We start from the raw sequence: 22,094 nt of genomic DNA, 5'->3' as shown, positions 1-22,094 counted from the left end.
GGGTGGCTGTTTGATGTTCTAGGGCAGTTATAACAAGGGCCTCAGAGATGTGACGGCAATACAAAGGGACAAGGGGAACCTTCATAACATTTTTAAAGCAGAGTCAACTAAAGTTGACAACAGACTGAAAAGGTGGAGGACACCTCAAGGACTGGGGGCAAGTCCAGGAAATGACTTAGTAAAGGGCTGAGAAAATGATGGCGGGATGAGATCAGATGGCTTTCCTGGTGAAAAGGAGATCAAGGAGGGACAATGAGTTAGGTTTCAGCACGTTGACTTTCTCTAAGAGAGGGGGGCAGGGGAGGAGGGAGAGGGAGAAAATCTCCAGCGGACTCCCCACTGAGCACAGAGCCTGACACGGGGCTCGGTCTCACAACCCCAAGATCATGACCTGAGCCAAAACCAAGAGTTGGACACTTAACCAACTGAGCCATCCAGATGCCCCTAAGTAGATGTCGTTTATAAATAAGAGAGCTACTAGACTATGTTTTTGTTTTTTTATATAATGCATGTAATGCTTATTATAGAATTAGTGTCATATGGAGAACGTTTGGAGAACAGAGGAAGGAGTAACAGTTGCTTCTAATACCACTACTACCACCATCATACAATCACTTTAGCACATTTCCTTGCAGTCTTTTTTCCTGGGAATGAAGATTTTTACATGTAATTTATACACACACACATATACCTATGTAATGTATACACACATATATGTATACATGTAGGAATGCGTGCACTGTGTATATTGCTTTATAATCTACTTTTAATATTGAGGGATGATATAGGGGAACCCCACCTCCACCACTTATGTGTGACCTTGGAGAAGTTCTTTACTTTCCTCTCCCTCATTCTCCTCATGTTTAGAATAAGAGTTATAATAAAAATAAATCCACCTTCTGGATTATTGGGAGGATTAAAATTGATAATAAATATAAAACCCTTAAAATATAACTTGTCAATGGTTTTTAATGTATTACAAAGTCTTCAGAATCCTAATTTTTTTGAACAGACACACAAATGTTGCTTAACTTATCTCGCACTTTTGAACATTTAAATTGCTTCTAATTTTCCATGATTATAGAAGGCCTTGTGGTGAGCAAATTAATACCATGGTCTTTTACATATTTAAGTAGAACCAAGTGGTAGAAGTACGATTACTGGATAAGATGCATGACTAACTTAGGACTTTTGATTTAAGCTATTAAATTGTGCCCAGGAGAGAAAGCTTTTAGAGATGAAGCCTTTTTCTAGGCCAACAGAAATGAGCCAATGAAGGGGAAGCCAGTGAAAAGGAGGAGTGAGTGTATGTATATGTTTGCACACGTGCATGGGTGTGGGGTGGAGAGATGGATGTAGAAGGTAGAATTTACAAAGATACCCCTTCATTTTAGAGGTTAACCTTAGAAATCAGAAAAACCATGTTACTATTTGAGCAGGTGGGAAAAAAAATGAGTAGAGTTCTGGAGACATTTTGAAGCAGGAGTGAGGGAAGTTCCTGAAACACAAGCTGTATATCTTAGTTCTTCCAAATAAATCAGGAGATAAGGTTTTCCTCTGAGAATGACTGATGGGCACAGGCATAAGCCAAGAGTTTAAAAAGGGAAGAAAAGTTTGGGACTGTGGCAATAATTAGAGATAAGGCAGAACACTCTAATGTCACTTACTACCCCCAATTTTTAAGCTCCGAATTATCTGTAGTCTCTTGGTCTCTGCTTGTCATGACAGTCTAGAGAGGTGAAAGTACAAAGGGGAACATACCCAGACGGTTCCCACTTTAGAGATGCCAAATCTGTAAGATGCTTTTTTTGGTCTACAGCATATTCTCCTGTGTTGTATTGTGGGCTGGTGTGATCAGTGTGAAATTATTAGTCATTGTGTTCAGTTACTCTCCCCTCACTTTCTCTGGAAAATGGCTTTTGCTCCCATCTCTTCATCCAAACTGCTTTTATTAAGTGACTTCCAGTTTGCTAATCCCAATGGTCAAACTCTCAGTCTTCTGCTTGAGCCATCATCTGACCTTTTTGCCCCCGAGACACTCTGTTCACTTGGCTACCAAGGCACTTAACTCACCTTCTCTGTCTTCTACTTTGCGGGTCTCGTAAATCTCCTCCCCTGGTACCTTCTCATTTCCCCATCTTCCAAATGTTGGTGTGTCTCAGGGCTCACAGTCCCCGAGTCAACTTCTCTTTCCAGTTTACACTCATTCCCTTGGTCATCTCACACAGTATACTGACTTTAAATATCCTCTATCTGCTGATGACTCCCACATTGTATCTGTAGCCAGGATTTCCTCCCTAAACTCGGCCCAGAAATCCACTTGCTTCCTTGATATGCCTTCTTGGATATCTAATGGGCAGCTTAATCTTATATCCAAACTGAACCCAAACTTCTGTCTTCTCTATCTCAGTTAAACTTGCAACACAAATCTAGTTGCTCAGGCCAAAAACCCTGGAGTTATCTTTGACTCCCTGATTACTTTCATACCACACAGGTAATGTCAGGAAACTCTTGTCAATTCTCCTTTCAAAACACATGCAGAATCTTCACTATGTCATGATGACTGCAACGTACCCCTCCAGAAGGAGTTTAGTCAGTGTGAACAGTGCCCCCTAGAATAGTGCATCGTACAGCCTGCAAGGAAATGGATGCTGACTCTGGTATCACCTTAGTTCCAACCATCATCATCTCAAATCTAAATTATTGCAATAGCTGCTTAACTGGGTTCCCTGTTTCTGCCCCTGCGTGCTTACTGTCTATGCTCAACATAGTAGGTAAACGAATTTCAGTAAGCCAGATCACTGTTCTACCTAGAACCCTCAAATGGATTCTCATCTCACCCAGAATGAAGGCAGAGTTCTCACAATGATCTATGAGGCACTACTTCATCTGCCCATCCTCTCCTATTACCTCTTTAATTTTGCTTACTCTCTTCCAATCACAATGGGGTCTTTGTGGTTTCTTGAATGTTCCAGAAAAATGACCGTCTCAGGGCCTTTGAACCTACTATCATAGTATAGCTTGCTTCCTTACTTTCTCTAAATCTTTACACTCAAATGTAAAATTCTTAGAAGGTGTTCCCAGACCACTCTATTTCAAATTCCACCTCCTGCCCCCTCATGATTCCTATTCCTATTTTCTGATTTATGTTTCTTCCTAGCAGTTATCAGTATCTAATATATTTTGTGTTTTACTTACTTATTCTTTTTTTTTTTTAAGATTTTATTTATTTATTTGACAGACAGAGATCACAAGTAGGCAGAGAAGCAGGCAGAGAGAGAGGAGGAAGCAGGCTCCCTGCTGAGCAGAGAGCCCGATGCGGGGCTCGATCCCAGGACCCTGGGATCATGACCTGAGCCGAAGGCAGAGGCTTTAACCCACTGAGCCACCCAGGCGCCCCTACTTACTTATTCTTGATTATTGTCTGTTAATATATCTAGTAGGATGTAAACTCCATGAGGAGAACTACCTCTGCCTATTTTTCTCATTCTTTATCTCCAGGACCTGAAATATTTCTTGGCACATAAAGGCATATAATTACGTATAATTCCCCCCACCCCCCCCACTGGCTGACCCAACTACAGAAATAAATGTTTAGTCAGGGTGTAAAGAACTTGAAATGGAGTAAGAAAAGGTGTTGGGGAGAGTTGGGAAAAGTAAAATTAGGACGTTAAACATAAAGGACAAGTTAAGATGCACCAACTTAACTTTTAAGATGTAGTCTAAATACTTGTTATGTTCCCTGGCTCTTTGCTTTGTGGTTACCTGTGAAGATTAGGTTTAAAAATTTATGGAATATGACAGTTAGAAAAGTTCTTAGAGAACACCCTCACTTTAGATGAGGAAATTTTTCTCCTGAGTTGTGCTGGCAGGTTTTTCAATTATTCATTGCAACAAAGACATGGTCCACTTGGCTCACTTAACGTTAATAGGTGACATTCACAATCCTGGAATGAGGAAACTGGCAACTAAGGTGGGGGCAAATCCTTTCACGTAAAAAGACTGGATAGTAGTAGGCTCTCCCACCCAAACATTTTTAAACAAAGAATATGTCCATAGTTTTATGGACACATATTCTAAGGAATAAATGTACTTTTCCACTTTTATTAGCTATTTCTACCTATCTAATTTAAGATGCCATTCCTGGTGGGGAAGAAAATATTAATGGATTAAGTTCATGTAAAAAGGGATTGAAATAGAGAAGCACATCTTTCCAAAGAAGTCAACTGTTGGATTTTTAGTCCTCGTAATCGCTTTGGCAGATAAGCAAATTGTGAGCCAAATAAACTGCTAATGAAATTAGCACCATTTATTTTATTTAAAAATTTACTTTTCCCCCCAATAAGAATTATGTTAATGTTAAAAATATTTAATGCGTGCAATGGTTCCAAACCTTACATTCCTTATTTGGAGTGTATCAGACATGGGCCTGCAGTGCGTGATTGCTTCTGTCTCTGCCAGCTGGTTACTTTACTTCTAGAAACAGATTATCAAGACATTTGGAGGAAAAGGGGCATCTGGGTGCCTCAGTAGGTTAAGTGTCTGACTTCAGCTCAGGTCATGATCCCACGGCCCTGGGACCGAGCCCTGCGATGGGCTGCCTACTCAGTGGGGTGCCCATTTCTCCTTCTCCCTCTGCCTGCCACTCTCCCTGCTTGTGCTCTCTCTCAAATAAATAAACAAATAAATAATCTTAAAAAAAAAATAAAGGACATTTGGAGGGAAAAAAAGAAATTAACATGTTTCCCTGGATTTGCATTTACGTAGATTTTATTAGGGCAAAACTGGGAATCTTCTCCAAGCGTATTCTGAAATTGACAATGGAAAACAGATGGCTTATAAGTTTACTAAATGTATAGAAAACCCAACATGGAGCTAAAACCTTGTCAGAGATAAACTAGATCAGAGTATTTACACACTGAACAGTAAGAATGGGCATTACCTATTTTTATTATGGGGATTCCAGCTCATGTTATGTTATAAATTTTATCTTTAGTTTTTGTTGTTGTTAAATTTTTTAAAACTAAAGGAACTAAGAAGACAGGCTTTGGTTCTCACTTCTCAGAGAAAGTGAAGAATACACAGAAAAGGATAATGTATACTAATATTTAAAGTGAATAAATATTTATTGTCAGAAACTACTTGTAATAACTTATATATCAAAATCAATGATCCAGGGTTCAGGTCTGAGGTAACTCTATAAGAGGTTGACCTTTTTTGTTTTTGTTTCTGATTAATTTGGAGGAAAATACTTTGCAGAGTATAGATCTGAACTAAATTTCTGACTACAGAGATTTCTGTACACAAAGGGAGTTGATCCTTTTTCCCTGTGTAGTTTTCTTTCACCTGGCTTTAAGTTCATTAATTTTTTTTACATAATCATATATAAAAGGATGAACAGAATGGGAGAAAATAAAAAATGCTTTAATGACAATATTCCAAAAATACAATTTAAAAATACTCAAAAGAATGAGATAAAAATCCTTTGAGTAACATGGAAATCGAAGTGTGCTGTCTCTTTTTCTTTTGGCAGAACATAATCTTTCTCAGCTTTGATTTTTGTATTTGTTAAAAAGAAATACAAGTGTGTATACTTAGTAGCTCTGAGGTATTCACAACTCATATCCTATAGTTCTATGAAACTCACGATTAAAATTATTATTTTTTTTACAAAGCAAGAAAAAGAGATGTGGTATTTCCTAATTGGTTACAAGTAAAAATTTCATAGAATTTTTACTCACCACAAGACCATCTTGGTTTTCACTGAGTTCAGAAAGTTTGGAACTTGATTTCTGACGTTTAGGTTTGCCCCGTTCTCCAATATAACCAGAAGTATTTTCATACAATTTTTCCACTTCCTGAGCATTCAAAATACAATCTTCAAGGCTGTTGAACCCAGAAGGAATATTTTCTTTGTTGATAAGTCCCCTTCAATTAAAAAAAAAAGCTTAATTTTAAAAGGTAAAAGGGACATTTTAATGACACTGTCACTGCATCACATGGGAAATCAGGAGAGTGCCCAGAAATTCCAGTTTGCCTCTTTGATAAAAATCTGAGCACTGAGCTACTCCTGAGACCACTTGGTGCCAAATAAATCACATTGCAAGAGAAATTATTCCTAGAGGCAAACTGGCAAGGACTCTGTTTCTACCAATGAACAACTTTTGAGGTTGTACCCAAAGTAATTTATATTCAAACAAGGAGAACAGTGCAATCTTACAAAAAAATTTCCTATTATTAACAGATTACACACACACACACACACACACACACACACACACACTTTAAAGATTTATTTATTTATTTGGGAGAGAAAGAACTCACATGTGCATGGGGGCAGGGGGCAGAGGGAGAGAGAGAATCTCAAGCAGACTCCCTACTAAGTGGCGAGCTTGACACAGGACTCCATTTCATTACCCTGAGATCATGACCTGAGCCGAAATCAAGAGTTGCATGCTTAACTGACTGAGCCACCAGGAGCCCTGCTACACACGCATTTTATAATACAATGTGTGGAGAAAAATCTGAAAAGGAAATATGACGTCTTTTTTTCTTGAATGGGACAAACTGTTTTCCCAAATGATAAAGACAATTTAGCACAGTAGAAAAGCATTAATAACAAACTCTGACTGGATTTGATAATCTTGATAGAAACAGTATAAGTTAATAAAAACTGTGGAATATAAAGCATTTTAACTGAAGTATGGATTTGTTATGTCCCAGTACAAGGAATTTTAGGATGTAAACTAACTGGAGTTCCTTCATGACTTAGTGGTTTTTTTTTTTTAAGTTTTCATTTATTTATTTGGCAGGGTGGGGGTGGGGGAGAGAGAGAGCACAAGCAGCGGGAGCAGCAGGCAGAGGGAGTCGAAGTGGGTCTTGATCCCTGGACCCTAGGATCATGACCTGAGCCGAAGGCAGTGGCTTAACCAACTGAGTCACCCAGTGCCCCGTTCATGACTTAGTTTTAGAAGCAGATGTGAATGTCGTAACTACAGAATTTAATTCACTTAATATTCTTGAAATTGTTGAGTATTTTAAACATTTCCTTAAGAAGGAGTTTTCATAAAGTTAAATTACTTAGCAAACTGTTTGTTTTTTTACTACATCACAGGACAAATTAAGCCATCAGGGTAGCATAATGGCATGCCAAGGTATAACTGAATGAGGTCTCTCCCTTATGGTATGACTGAGTTAAGGTAACACCCTAAACACTTATAGCTATATTTTGAAATAAATGAGCTCTAAAAGCAAAGCAGATGACTATATTTTACCATCGGTTCAACCATATACAAAAATGAAATACAATGTTAAATATTTATTCTGCCATCTAAATTCACATCCTGTCTTAGACGGGCTTATCATGGAGGCAAAACTATGAAATAAATATGATCCTAATATTTTCAAAGTTATACTATCTTTGGTGATTTTTAGCACTCCATATTTAATTTAGTCTTATTTTATACACTTTAAATGTAAGAATATATACTTAGTGAAATTATAGAAAAGATTTATGCAACAAATATTAGAAATACCCCAAGTATAAAATCACAAAAGGACAAGGAAGAGCAGACAGGGACTAATACGTACTCGTGCAGACGCTCTTCAAGACACCTTTCTATGGACGGCTGGATGAATTTGGTCTCAACTTCAAAATTAATTGTTCTACTATATAAATTCTGTCTATCACTCTTCATACTTCTCCTAACCCCTGCGGTATACATCCCATTAAAATATTTTTCATGGGGAGGGTTTATGTTTGAAAGCAATTATGACAGTATTGTGTTTCCCCCCGAATTCCTCTGCTGAAGCCCTTACCATCTGTTAATGTGATTGTTTTTGGAGACAGAGCTTTTCCAGAGGTAATTAGGCTCAATGAGGCCATAAGGTGGGTGCTCTAATCCAACAGACCTGGTGTTCTAATAAGAAGAGGAGGAGGGCCACCTCGGTAGCTCAGTCGGTTGGCTGCCTTCAGCTCAGGTCATAATCCCAGGGTCCTGGGATCGAGTCCCCCATCAGGATCCTTGCCCAGTAGGGAGCCTGCTCCTCCCTCTACCTGCCACTCTTCCTGCTTGTGCTTACTCACTCTCTGACAAAGAAATAGATAAAATATATTTTTTAAAGATTTTACTTCTTATTCGACAGAGAGACATAGTGAGAGAGGGAACAGAAGCAGGGGGAGTGAGAGGGGGAGAAGCAGGCTTCCTGCTGAGCAGGGAGCCCGATGCGGGGCTTGATCTCAGGACCCTGAGATCATGACCTGAGCCGAAGGTAGAGGCTTTAACCCACTGAGCCACCCAGGCGCCCCTTGACATCACTGAAATTTGACATGAATTCAGATCTCTGGAGCCTCTCACTTTTGTCTAGAGTTTCTTCCCCACCCCTACAGACACACTTAATGTTCTGGCTATACTCAACTATTTACCATTCCTCTAATACAGCATTGTTTTTGTTTTTTCTTTTTCTTTTTCTTTTTTCTTTTTTTACTTTGCAGTAGGAATTTAGTATAGTATTTATATAGCAAATATGTACAAATTTCCAGTTTATTGTATTTTGGACAGCTGAAACCATTTTCACCTAACTACCCTTTGCTTTTAAGAAAAATACTTATTATAAAATTTTCACACATACAGAGGGGACACTATCACAATGAATTTCAATATACCCATCACCAAGAGTCATCATTTCCATGCACCTGGCAGATGGCAAGTTTTTTAATAAATAAACTGAACCCCTCTGCATAATGAATATATTGCTTAAACTCTGATATCTTTATGATAGCAAATAATAAGCCTGATCAATCATTTGCACTAAAATGAAATATTTATAGTCTTAGTCTATCTTCTGTACTTATTTCAAAACTCTGCTCTGATTACTTTAGTACAGACTTCACTGACCTTAATCTTACTCTGAAATATGGTTATCATTGGCTTCAAGAATATATTTTTTTACTTGGTTGCAGCTTTAAGTTGTTAGGAGGCACAATAATAGACAAAAATACAATAAATTTCTAATTTTTAAAAACTCTTTTGAACCATTCCATACAGTTAACAATTTTGACTAGAATAAAGCCTAGCTTAACCTTTTAAGCAAAGCCTGATGAAAATTTTGATAAATGAATCAATTATATGTAGGTATATATTAGGAAAAACATACTTACTATAGGCTATGATAATGATTCTCAACTTCTGCACAATCAGTGATATGTCATTATATCTCCTGGGGACATACTGGAGAGGACCTTCAGGGGGACAAAAGTAGTAAGGTCTGGAGCCCTCAGAGATAAGGGCCTTGCTCCCCCACAGACCTGGTGAGCTCAGAGAGGCAGTTCAGTGTGGACTGGGAGTTGAAAAGAAAGGACTTTCAAGGCGTGTTAATTACCTAGCATGTCAGGTCAGGAAGACACCATATGCCTAGAAGGCTGAGGCCAACAGGGAGCATAGGAAGGGAACTTCTGAGTGTCCAGACCACGTACCAAGGAAAAAGTAACAGTGAGACTGTAAGTTACCAAGGCCACACACAGTTTGCAGCCCGAGATTTACTCACTTAGTGTCCAACTCTAGTCTGACCATAGTGAGTGACCAGCATGAGCAGTGAAAAGAAGAAAGGGAAGAAAAAAAGAAGAAAAAAAAGAAGAAAAGAGAAGAAAAAAAAAGGGGAAGTTTAGAGTTTCACAGGTTGTTAGATTAGTTGGTTTCTACCATTCTTTTGTCTCCTTTTGTTCTCCTGATATTGATAGTAGAATATGATCAAGAGAACTTAGAATAGAAACATACCCGGACATGGGAAACTCTGAATTCTGCAGGAAAGGTTACTCTATGTTCCATATTTTTCTGCTGCCTGTTCATTTGGACCTTACCCCACTGTGCTGTTCCCTGCTGCCGCCATGCACCCACCATCAACAGTACCACCGTCTGCTCTGTTCTCTCTCTTGTGCTTACTACCACTTTCAACCTCTGCTTGCTATCCCTCTGTCCAAACAAAGAGGGTGGAAAGCATGATGTCGTGACACACTAAGGATATTTTAAAAATGCAATGTGTTGCCACATACTATTTGGCAAAAAATGAGACAGAGGATAAGAACAGTATTAAATAATTTGTACTTGCTGTGTAGCACAATATAGGCAGTACATAGGCTAATTATACTCCTAAACATTTTCTGTAAAGCTTAGTCAGGAGCTAATTTTGAATGTAAACACCTCCTGTATTATAATTTTTCTATTTTCTGAAGGTAATATTATAGCACTCCCTCCTATCCACCAGCCCCAAGGCAATTTTTTTTTTTAAAGTGCTGCTTAGATCACTTAAAAAGTCAGTGGTCTATATCACTGATACTGCTTTATTTCTAAAATTACACTTGCTAGCATGTCGCTTAAACAGCTTCATGATATGCAACACGGTGTGTGTTTATACCACTTATCTTTGGCGTCTTTCTTTAAGCACAAAGAAGTTTCCTTCCCCCCCCACCCCTAAGATTTTTGATGTGCATTATGAATCCAGGTGAAAAGGAATGAGGGGGGACTAGGATCTGATTTACTCTTTGACATTTCATAAGGAGTTCAAAACAGTAACTTTATAGAGACTAAATGCTATAGTAGATAAAAATAAACTTAAAACTTTCAGGAAAAATAAATGAATGTAACTTTATTTTCCTTGACATTTAAATGAGGACTACTGAAAAATACAGAAGAGTAATTGTTTATCTGTATTTTATCAAATCCTCTAATGGAGACTAAAGTTCCTTATGATACTATTCTTGAAATTCACGTTGTGGGAAAGCTTAAAATTAGTCATTATGATAATAAAGAACTTGAGCATTTCCTCTTCTTCTTTTTTTTTTTTAAAGATTTTATTTATTTATTTGACAGACAGGAGATCACAAGTAGGCAGAGAAGCAGGCAGAGAGAGAGGAGAAAGAAGGCTCCCTGCTGAGCAGAAAGCCCCATGTGGGGCTCGATCCCAGGACTCTGGGATCATGACCTGAGCCAAAGGCAGAGGCTTTAACCCACTGAGCCACCCAGGCACCCCAGCATTTCCTCTTCTGATTGATTAGGCTTAAGCTCCACCATTCTGATACTGAGGTGTAGTCAACTATTAGAGTATTACAGTGATATTCTAGTATTGCATCAGGCTAATACAGTAGGGAAATCTGTTGATTTCATAAGCTAGTTTAACAACCAAATGAATGTTGTCTAATAAGAAAGAAATCACCCTGTGGTGGCTGGGGCCAGGGTGCAGTCAGCGGGGCACCTGACTCTTGGTTTCTGCTCCTGTCAGAATCTCTGCTCAGCAGGAAGTCGGCTTGGGCTTCTCTCTTCCTCTAGCCCCCACTCCCACCCGCAACACACACGCACACACGCTCTCTCTCTCTCAAATAAATAAATAAATCTTAAAAAAAACAAAAAAACAAACAAAAAAAACAAAACGACCTCTGGACAGGCATATGGGAATTTTTTCCTGCAGTGGTTCAGCATCCCTCTAAAGAAGATAACCATGAGGAAGCCCTGAAATGTATTAAATCAGAGGTGGCTTCCAACAACACACATCTAGACAACACAAAACATCCAGACCCGACTGAAATGTTCATTTAGTCCCTTACACGTTTCCAAATGTTCGTGAAGTGCAGAATAGTCGAAAGGAAATTGTATAGTTTTAACCTGAATACTGAAATGGGAATGGCTATAACACGGTGACTAATTCAGGTGCGTATTTTTAAAAGGAGAGGAGAAAATGCAAATAAAGCTCTAATGCCAACTCACAGGTCTCTGCCACGTCGGACTTCATCCTGCTCTTTGGACTGGCGGTGGCGCTGTCTGGCAGACAGGGCCGGAGATGCTGATGACGTTCCTGATTCTGAATCCTCTGAACTTTGGCCTCCAGAGCTGTTAACATCAAAAAGATGCTGTTCTACTGCTGACCGGATGGTTCTTTCCAAGAGTCTAATGAAAGCAGAACACAGAGTCCATCAGGCAATCAAATTTATCAGTGATTGCCTTCTAAAAACTTGTATCCATAATTTTGGAATATCAGCATTTCCAACGGTAGATCTACCACAGCTTCATGAGCAAAGACAGCATATGAGACATCTCGAAATATCTGTATCGTGTGTTAAAAATAAAACCAAAAACCTGACAAATTCTACCAGTTTGATCACTGTGTTTCTCATCTTCGTAGGTCCAGGATGACTGAAATGCTCACAGCAAGCCTAACAACATTTATCAGAGGCACTCAGGAAACAAGGGTCATTTAATATAAGGCAGAACGAGGAAATACTTTTTCCTCATAGAATAATAATAGACCTATTCTTACAAAGGTGAGTTCTGTCAGATTTCATACCAGCTCTGCAGAGGAAGGCAGTATAGTTTACAAAGCAAACTGGCACAAATGATTTTATGATGCCTATTATCTATTTAGAATCCCTTTAAGATAAAATTATACAGGCAATAATGCTATTAAAATGGAACACCTCACCAGAACAATGACTACTTAGAACAGGAAAATCTTTCTAAACCTCCATGCAATTAAACTGTGATGTAAATAATTGAAGCTGTATTCATACAAACATGTGCTACTAATATGTGTTACTGAAGATGGCAGGGTAGATTTACTTCATCTAACATGAGGAAATACTTAAGCACAGGGGCTGAAAAGAGTGCATGGTGAGTTAGATAAGGTATCCTTTTTAAAGCTCTATAATCTTTTAATGTGTCTAAGCCTTCTTTTTTTTAAAAATTTAATTTAATTTTTTTTTTAGTGTTCCAAAATTCATTGTTTATGCACCACACTCAGTGCTCCATGCAATATGTACCCTCCATTCTTTTATCACCACACTATTTAATTCTGGATAAGCTGGCAGGGAAAATTCTAAACATATACTCCTCAAATCATAATTTTCTGCACTTGAAAAAAGGATCACATCCAAACTCATCAAACTGTACACACATTAAGTATGTGTAATTCTTTGCATATTAATTAGACTTCAATAAAGGTATTAAAATTTTTAAAAAGAACCACATATTTATTTTTAAAATGTTCAGATGGGTTTTAAAAAATTTAAGAAGTTTAGATTTTCCAAATGTAGTTTAATAACAGACACATGGTAATCTCATTAAAACTACTTGAAGACAATGAACAAATATAGTCTAACTTAGACATTACAACTTTTATATTTAGGGGTGCCTGGGTGGATGGGCAGTGGAGTGCCCAACTCTTGGTTTTGGCTCACGTTATGATCTCACGGTTGTGAGATCGAGCCCCAAGTCCTGCTCTGTGTTCAGCAAAGGGTCTGCTTAAGACTTTCTCTCCCTCTCCCTCTGCCCCTTTGCCTCCAACAAATGAATGAATGAATGAATCTTTAAAAAAAGAGAGTTTTTTTTATATTTAGAACTCCACATCCCAATGATTCAAGATTCCCTAAAAGTGGTCTATAGGAATGTGAGTGAATTAACGTATACAAACAATCCCCACACCTTTTCCAAACTATACAGACAGATAAGAGGTAAAAGCTATTAGGAAATACACAAGCAGGAACATATATAATATGCCTCGGTATAATTCTGGAATCTCTTTAAAATTCACAGAGCTAAGAGAGGTCGGTCCAGCTCTCTCATTGTTTCCTCACCTAACAAAGAAGAAAAAAAACTCCCAATTCATTCTATTAGATCCAAATTCACCCTACTTAGTGCTTCTTTAAATTATTCTCTCTTCTACATTATCACACCTTTTCTCCACTTCCTCTTGATCCCTGTTGATGGAAGATGCCCTAAAAAGGTCCATTTACATCTCAGCAAGGAAGAAAGAGAGGTGGGTGTGATGGAATATCTTTGAGCAAGAAACTATTCACAAACATTTATTTAGTGCCTAATATACACCAGGCACTTTCCTAGGTGTTAGGGATACAGCCATGAAAATGACAAACAAGGTCCCCATGTTTATGGAGCTTACATCGCTATGAGGCAAGACAGGTAATAAACAAATCATGAACTTTCAGATAGTGATAAATTTTCTCCAAAATGATGCACGGAATTGGAGAAGGGCTGTGGGTAGTCAGGGAAGGCTTCTTGGAAGAGAGGACATTTGAACAAAAAAGTAAATGATAAGAAAATGAATGGCCAGGCTGAGAAACAGACAGTGCAAGAGCTCTGGGGCAAATAGAAGGTTGGCCTATTCCAGAAACAGAATGTCACGTGGCTGAAGCCTAAGGAGCAATGTGGTCAGAGAAGGAGGCAGGGGCAGGTAACTGAAGCTTAGGTTTTAGTCTACGTGCAGCTGGTAGCCTTAGGAAGAAAGAGACACGTGACAGGCATCATCAGTAGGGCACTGTCCCTGCCCTGTGGAAAAAGGACTTGTTGACGTCACTGATTTGCTTTTGATTCTGTGTCCCTTTTAGATGGTAAAGTCCCTGAAGGCAGAGCCGGAGGCTTACTTGACGTTACACACCTAACGCTACCCTTGGCATATCACAGTTATTCAACAAATGTAGGTTGATTAAAAATAAGGAAGAAGTAAAGACACTGTACTACTTTAACCTTTAATGGCATCCTCCACTGAAAGATCTCTCTCCAGACACGTATTTTGTAAACATTAATGGACTCTGACATTATTTTGACTGAAACAAAAATCTTGTATGTTCAAATTGTTAGGCTGTCTCTAGTCACACACCCACACAGAAGCTCAAACAGGAACCCTTCTTTAGTCCTCTTCTCTCAGTGGTTTTAAAGATCATCATAGGTTGCTTACGGTATTAATTGTCCAATACTATACACCTTTAGAGTAGCTTTTTTTTCTGTTTGCTAAGTGGGAAAGGGAAACCCAAATAACTTACTCTCCAGTTGCTGAAACATTGCTGACTTGGGATACATGCGTGCTGTGGGAAAGAAGCACAAAGAAAGTCAGATTAGACAGAGCATGAGACTGTGCACCAAACATCTGAAGGGGATTCCAGAGTGAAAGTATTAGCTAGACTCTCAGTGACCCACGCACAATGTTTAACCCATCCACTGACAGACGCTGACTTTCACTTGTTTCTGGAATTAGAGAATGCTAAGTGTTTACTCCTGAGTCAGTACTGAGTGTTTACTCCTGAACAGTGTCCCCCCCTCCCCTTCCATTTTAAAGACATCCGTGATGGACTGTTTCAAAGCGACCTTTAAAAACCATCTCTACTCCCCCTACTGGCCCTTGAGCTCCTTCAGTGTCTTTTCATTTACTCAAAGTATTACTACAATGCCACTGACTGTCTTCCTGCTACCAACTCTACCCATTCCCTGTTCTCCCCAGCCCAAATCTATTCCCTCCTCGTCCACTCCCTCCAGACCTGCAGCCAGAGGCAACTTTCTAAAACTGCTCAGAACAGGTAGATAGCAGCAGGAACCACAGGGGACAGGGAACAAGCAAGCAACTCTGGGTTCTACACAACTATTTCTTTCCTTTTTTAAATGTATCTTTAAAAAATATTTTATTTATTTGAGAGAGAGAACAGAAGCAGGGGGAAGGGTGGAGGGAGAAGCAGACTCCCCACTGAGCAGGGAGCCCGACCTGGGGCTTGATCCCAGGACCCTGAGATCATGACCTGACCGGAGGGCAGACGCTTATCTGACTGAGCCACTCAGGTGCCCCTACACAACTATTTCTAAGCCACCTTTCTTCCCGAGTTCCTCGAGATGAAGAATCCTTCAAGTGCTATGTTTCATCTCAACACCTAATTTACGGCCCCTTTATTGAACACTTATAAACTTCCTCCACTTTTCTGTTTCCTCCAAAACCTGAATTCCTTCAAAAGCATTACAAAGTATTCAGCCTAAAGCAGAACAGTGAAATTATAGAGCACTCTGCGATAAGCACTCTTGCCTGCCCCCTGTGTTCATATAACCACAATGAGATTGAGTTCAGCAGCAATTTCAGCTGCATCAATACCAAGATTTTCTCACGGTCTGCCCTCCAGCGCTTAGTCAACTTCTAAATCAAGATTCAAAAGTCTGTTCAAATGAAAATCTTCCATGCTTGTCACACTATAGTTTTCCCTAATAGATACAACAGTTTCCTTTGCTCCTCCTTCTTTGTAGAAAACACTTGAAGAAAGCGACAGGTGTTAATGACTGATGCTGATGGCTGCCTTCCAATCACCCCAAACAGCCTTGTATCTACCATGCAATTTTGAACATAAGAACATATTTAGTTTTTTTTTTTTAATCTATCTGCTGGGTTTTTCTTCCACGTACATGGGTATTTCATCTCTTTCCACCCAGAATCTAAGTGCTTCAAGGGCAAGTATGCTATTTCTCTTTTTCTTTCATTATACTCTCTACTGTTATCACCACTATCACCACCGTCAGACCCAGCCTACCACATTATACCAGAGGTGATCAGCACACACTCACTCTTCAGCCCAGAGAATTTCCTTGAAAAAGAGCGGTAGCTCTTTGTCCCGGCCACAAACCACAGCCAAATCCCAGAAGATCCACATAAAATAATGCTACTGTTCACAAGGGAAACTGATGAGAAAAACCTTTATAAATGAAAGCAAATGAAAAAATAAATACATTCTAATGCTGAGTACTTACTATGTTTCAGACACTATGTCGAGTATTTTGTACATATATTTTCCTGTTTGCTATTTATAATAACCCATTTGGGTAGGTACTATTGTTTTCTCAATTTTCAGTTGAAGAGTTTAGAGGTTAAGTAACCTGCCCACAGTGACAGAGCCAAGTAGATGAGCTGGAATTTGAACCAAGAACGTTTTAGCTCAGAGTCTAAGCTCTTAATCACTACACTAGCCATTCAATCCATCACTCAGTAGAAGAAAAACTCACTAGAATCATCTTTGTAGATGGAGGCCTAGACTTAGGTATTTTACTTTGCTTTTAATCACAACCATTTTTCTCATCTGCCTCACAATGCCTGTTATTCACAGTGGTTCCCAGATTACACAACCAATAATATATCCTTTGCTCTTCTCTGTCCTTAACTGGAACAGGCAGTCCCTGCTTTTGATGCTTTGTGGCTCACCCTCTGTAAAGTCAACACTGTGTAATTAACTTCTGTATTTCACTTCTCAATGTAGTTACACAGCCTCAGTTTGGGGAGCAGAGCCCATTGGGAATGATGGCTCTGGGGGGACACAGAAGAGGGGAACACGTTGATCTGATAGATGCTAAAAATATTCCAAAGACATAGAAATATAAGCAGTCAGTTAGTCCTCCACGCTGTCTCAGAATGAGTAGATGTACACCTTTTCTCCCCCTTTTTTTTTTTTTAAGATTTTATTTATTTATTTGACAGAGAGAGAGATCACAAGTAGACAGAGAGAGAGGAGAAAGCAGGCTCCCTGCTGAGCAGAGAGCCTGATGCAGGGCTCGATCCCAGGACCCTGGGATCACGACCTGAACCGGAGGCAGAGGCTTTAACCCACTGAGCCACCCAGGCGCCCCACCTTTTTTCCCTTCTATACACACTTTGACCTGAACTTCTTTTTGCTTATTAAAGCACACACTGATATTTTTATGTTTCTTTTTTGGGGGGTAGGGGGCAGGACACACACACACACAGAAGGTGAGGAAGAAAGAGACAAGAAAATGACCTCAAGTAGAAATGGGATCTGCGATAACTAACGCCACGCTGGTGCTTCTCAAATCCTAAAGCATATCTAAGCCATCCAGGATCTCGTTCTCTCAGGCTCCGATTCAGCACCTCTAGGTCTCAGGAAGGTGAAGCTGATATTCTGCCTTTTTAACAAATTCTACAGTGATTCTGATGCTGTTGATTTGTGGAAGACACTGATTAGCAAAGCTGTAATTCCCTGAAACTAAGAGTCTTCAAGACTTCAATTACTTAGATATCACAATAGCTATTTTTAAACATTCTAATCTAAGTAATGAGGGTATGCATTGGAAAATTTATGCTAGCATAAGTGAATAAAAGGCAACACATCAAGATTTCCTCATAGCTTAAAGAAAAATGACCTAAGCCATCTAAATTTTTTAAAAAAGATTTTATCTATTTATTTGAGAAAGAGAAAGAGAGCACAAGTGGGGAGGATGGGTGGAGGGAGAGGGAGAAGTAGACTCCCCAATGAGCAGGGAGCCCGACATGGGGCTTGATCCCAGGACCATGGGATCATGACCTGAGCTAAAGGCAGAGGCTTATCTGAGCCATTTTCAGAATGCAAAATAAATGAACAGATTGATGACAAAAGCAAGGAATTAAATCATATTCAATTTTGTTAAAATGTTGATCTTAGGTCAAATTTATGATAATTTATAGTTTTACGTTTCTTTAATAGTCCTTTACAATTTTTGGTATACTTAACATGTCCATATTTTCATGTTTTTTAAGCAGAATTTCTCTAAAGAAAGTATTCTGAGAAGAGAACATGTTCCATTGGGAATCAGAAAAGAGAAGTTCTGGTCTTCGCTCCGCAGTTAATTAGCTGAAATTACAGATTGCTGGTTAGCCTGGCTGCTCTGGGTGGGTTTCTTCACACAGAAAATGAAAGACTTGGCTAGTGGTCCCTGTGGTTTTCTTTTAGCTCTAAAAGTTTACTGCCCTAAAGTTTGAATCACTACAAAAGGTTATAACTGCATATTATGACAGTTTCAGACGTAGTTATGGTTTATTAAATACCAATATAGCTTTGGTCAGGTATCCAGCCACCTGTATAGTTCCTGTGGGATGTGCTTAATAATCCACCAATAGCAAGATTTCTAAGAATATTTAATGACAGAAGTAGAGGCTATTTCCATAGCTATAATTCACTCATGAAGGTAATTCTAAGAAAAACGACAAAAGGGCAATAAGCAAATAAGCTAAAGTGAAAAATACAGATTTCCTTCGTCTACAATGGAACTTGCTTTTTATCCTCTGCAGAAAGCAAAGGGAAATGAATTTTTTTCAGAGCCCTTGACTGATCTGATAACAAAGTTTCCTACTTATGCAGTATAAACACTTGAATATGGAAGAGATCATTTCCTAATGTTGATAAAGCAAGTATTCAAAACTGAAAAAAGATAAGCCTCTCTGCAGACTACAGAGCTAGGGTCAACTTCATGACCCAAGCCTCCTGTGAGTGAGGACGCAGCTGCATTCACTATTGGTACAGTCTTTGAGAACAGATTGAGCCTACTCTGCGATATATTCTACGGTATACTTAAATATATTTAGTCTGCATCTCTATTAACCAAACCCAAACTACATTTCTGGAAGCCCCACACGCTCAACAATACTAGTCTATAAATTTGCATGTGATAAGATGCACAGAATGCCTGTTGACAAGTGATTCTTTAATTAGAACTCTCAATTTGAAATAAAGAAATCTACATATAAAAAGAAAGAAATTTCAAGTCTACTAAAATCCGACATCTTGAAGAGGCACGTGTTCTTTTTTTTTTTTTTAGAAAAATATTTTTTTAATGTTATTTTTTATAAACATATAATATATTTTTATCCCCAAGGGTACAGGTCTGTGAATCGCCAGGTTTACACACTTCACAGCACTCACCATAGCACATACCCTCCCCAATGTCCATAATCCCACCCCCTCTCCCAACTCCCCTCCCCCCATTAACCCTCAGTTTGTTTTGTGAGATTAAGAGTCACTTATGGTTTGTCTCCCTCCCAATCCCATCTTGTGTTCTCTTTTTTTTATACATTCTCTTACTTCAGTATGTTCTCTTCTGTGGTATATAAATATTATTGTGGTAAAGTATTATTGTTTCAATAGGAACTGTTAGGAACAGAATTACCCTTTTTTTCCCCTCTAGAATATTTACATTTAGTGAGATTTTAAAAAAATAAGTCAGGATTTAAAAGACAGTTGTGTGATGTTTAATTTGGGCAAAGATGAAGATCGTGTAGCTAATTATCAAAATAGCATGAAGCTCCTAATTTCTCTGTTTAACAGAATATTTTTAGTATTATTTTAAAATACTAAAAGTTGATATGCAGCATCAACATTATAAGATGAATCCAGTGTTATTTATTACAGTTATAACAGATTTCTAATTAAAACTTTTTCATTAAAACCATGTCTTCCATGGACAATGTCATACATTCAAAGAAATACCCCTGATTTTCAATATTTACTTCACTTTAACTTTTAGCTATGATTATGATATACAGAAATTTAATGGAGCATTTATAGGTATTCAAACTTTGACAAAAATTGTATTACCTTTTTGTGGTAGTGTTATAGATAGTTTGGATCTAAAAAACCTAAGAGTTTGGCTTTAAAGCATATACTATGCATTAAAAAAAGCATATGCTATGCATAGAATACTAGAACATAAATTGAAAACATACTACATGGATATTAGTAGGAGGAAAATGTTTATCCTCAAACTTTTCAAACCTCACACTTCATATTCCTTTAAATATTAGGACTGTTTTTAAGAAAAAAAACTATTCTTCATTCCTAGAATATTTTGATGATCTATTAAAATCATTTTGATGATCTATCAAATATTTTCTAACAAATTAAATAGAGCCTATTAAAATATCAAAATACTCACTTTTTGTATAGCTTTTTGTTCAGTCCCTAATTATGGAGTTTTCAGTTTTACATATTTAGCTGTTTTTGCATAAAAAAGAAATTCAGAGTTTTAGTTTTTGGACTAAGGTCTTTGTAAAGGAAAATTATGAATGAAATTAAATAATTCACTATGTATACTCATTTAAGATGAGGAAGTTGAGGTTCAGAGAGGTTTAATATCTCATTCAAGTTTACACAGTTCTGATTCTATCTCATGTAATCTGGCTTCAATAAGGACACAATCCTTCTCAAATAATGCTGCTATTCATATAAACCTTTGGCTATACATCTAGTTATTTTCTTAGAGCAGATTATTCAAAGTACTTTTTTGGGTTCAAATGGAATTTTCTTTTCAAAATGTACATTCCAGAAAATTTTTTATTTCTAGATTTTCACGTTTATTAGTATAAAATTCTATCAAGCAGTCTTTAATCTTTTATTTTTTAAAAATTTATTTATTTATTTGATTCCTTTGCCTTTGGAGACGTGTCTTGAAAGAAGTGGCCAATGTCAAAGGGGATACTGCCTATGTTCTTCTCTAGGATTTTGATGGATTCCTGTCCCACACTGAGGTCTTTCATCCATTTTGAGTTTATCTTTGTGCATGGTGTAAGAGATAAGAGTTTCATTCTTCCATACATAGGTGTCCAATTTTCCCGGCACCATTTATTAAAGAGACTGTCTTTTCCACTGGATATTTTTCCCTGCCTTGTCGAAGATTATTCGACCATAGAGTTGAGGGTCTATATCTTATTTATTTATTTGAGAGAGAGAAAGAGGGAGTAAGTGAAGGGGAGAAAAAAGGGGAAAGAAGAGAGAAATCTCAGGCAGCTCCCTGTTTAGTGTGGAGCCTCATGAAGGGTTTGATCTCATGACCCTGAAATCAGGACCTGAGCTGAAATCAAGAGTCAGACCCTCAACAGCTTGAGCCATCCAGGCACCCTGAACAATCTTTAATCTTTTAAAAACTACTATATCCCTCCACCACAAACTTCAGTTCTGATTATTAGTTTTGTTCTTTTTTTTTTTTAAGTTTACCAGAGGTTTTTCTATTTTATAATTTTCATTTTTATTCCCAAAGAACAATTTTCTGGATTCAGACATCAGTTCTGCTCTCTTTTCCACTTATTATTATCAAAACCTTCTAAATTTCTAAGAGGTTGCTTTTCTTCTTTTATATAGTTTTTAAATTCTGATTGGGTGGCTCATTTATTTTCATTCTTAAGAAGGTGAAATCACCACTTAAAAAGAGCTTAGATCCACAAATTTTGGTATGTATGTTTCCCCTTTTTTTTATCAATAGTCTGAACTAGTTTTTATTTCCTCTCTGAATTTTTTCCTCCTTTAGGTGAGCTTTCATTGGGTGATTGGAAATTTTTTGGTATCAATTACACCATGGTCAGAATACATGACTGCTAAAATTTCAACTTTTTAAAAAAAGATTTATTCATTTAAGAGAGAGGGAGAGCACAAGCGGGGAGGGCAGAGGGAAATGGAGAAGACGACTCCCCATTGAGCAGGGAGCCCGATGCTCGATCCCAGGACCCCAGCATCACAACCTGAGCCA

The 22,094-nt window shown here is 38.1% G+C and overlaps 1 protein-coding gene across 3 annotated transcripts in view; it reads right to left on the bottom strand.

Annotated features, from left to right (window-relative positions):
• LOC111156558 (family with sequence similarity 13 member A) overlaps window positions 1-22,094 on the bottom strand; it is a 335,168-nt gene that overhangs the window by 50,824 nt on the left and 262,250 nt on the right. For all 3 annotated transcript variants that reach the window (XM_022517539.1, XM_022517545.1, XM_022517554.1), the window contains 3 exons: window positions 14,825-14,866; window positions 11,760-11,939; window positions 5,742-5,928 (listed from right to left, as the gene is read on the bottom strand). In XM_022517539.1, the coding sequence (XP_022373247.1) occupies window positions 5,742-5,928; window positions 11,760-11,939; window positions 14,825-14,866 (409 nt within the window). The remainder of the gene's footprint in view (window positions 1-5,741; window positions 5,929-11,759; window positions 11,940-14,824; window positions 14,867-22,094) is intronic.

Source organism: Enhydra lutris, unplaced genomic scaffold (assembly GCF_002288905.1).
Source record: "Enhydra lutris kenyoni isolate GAN:26980312 unplaced genomic scaffold, ASM228890v2 scaffoldscaffold3, whole genome shotgun sequence".
Taxonomy (NCBI): Eukaryota; Metazoa; Chordata; class Mammalia; order Carnivora; family Mustelidae; genus Enhydra; species Enhydra lutris.
This window is presented reverse-complemented; position numbering and strand designations above follow the sequence as displayed.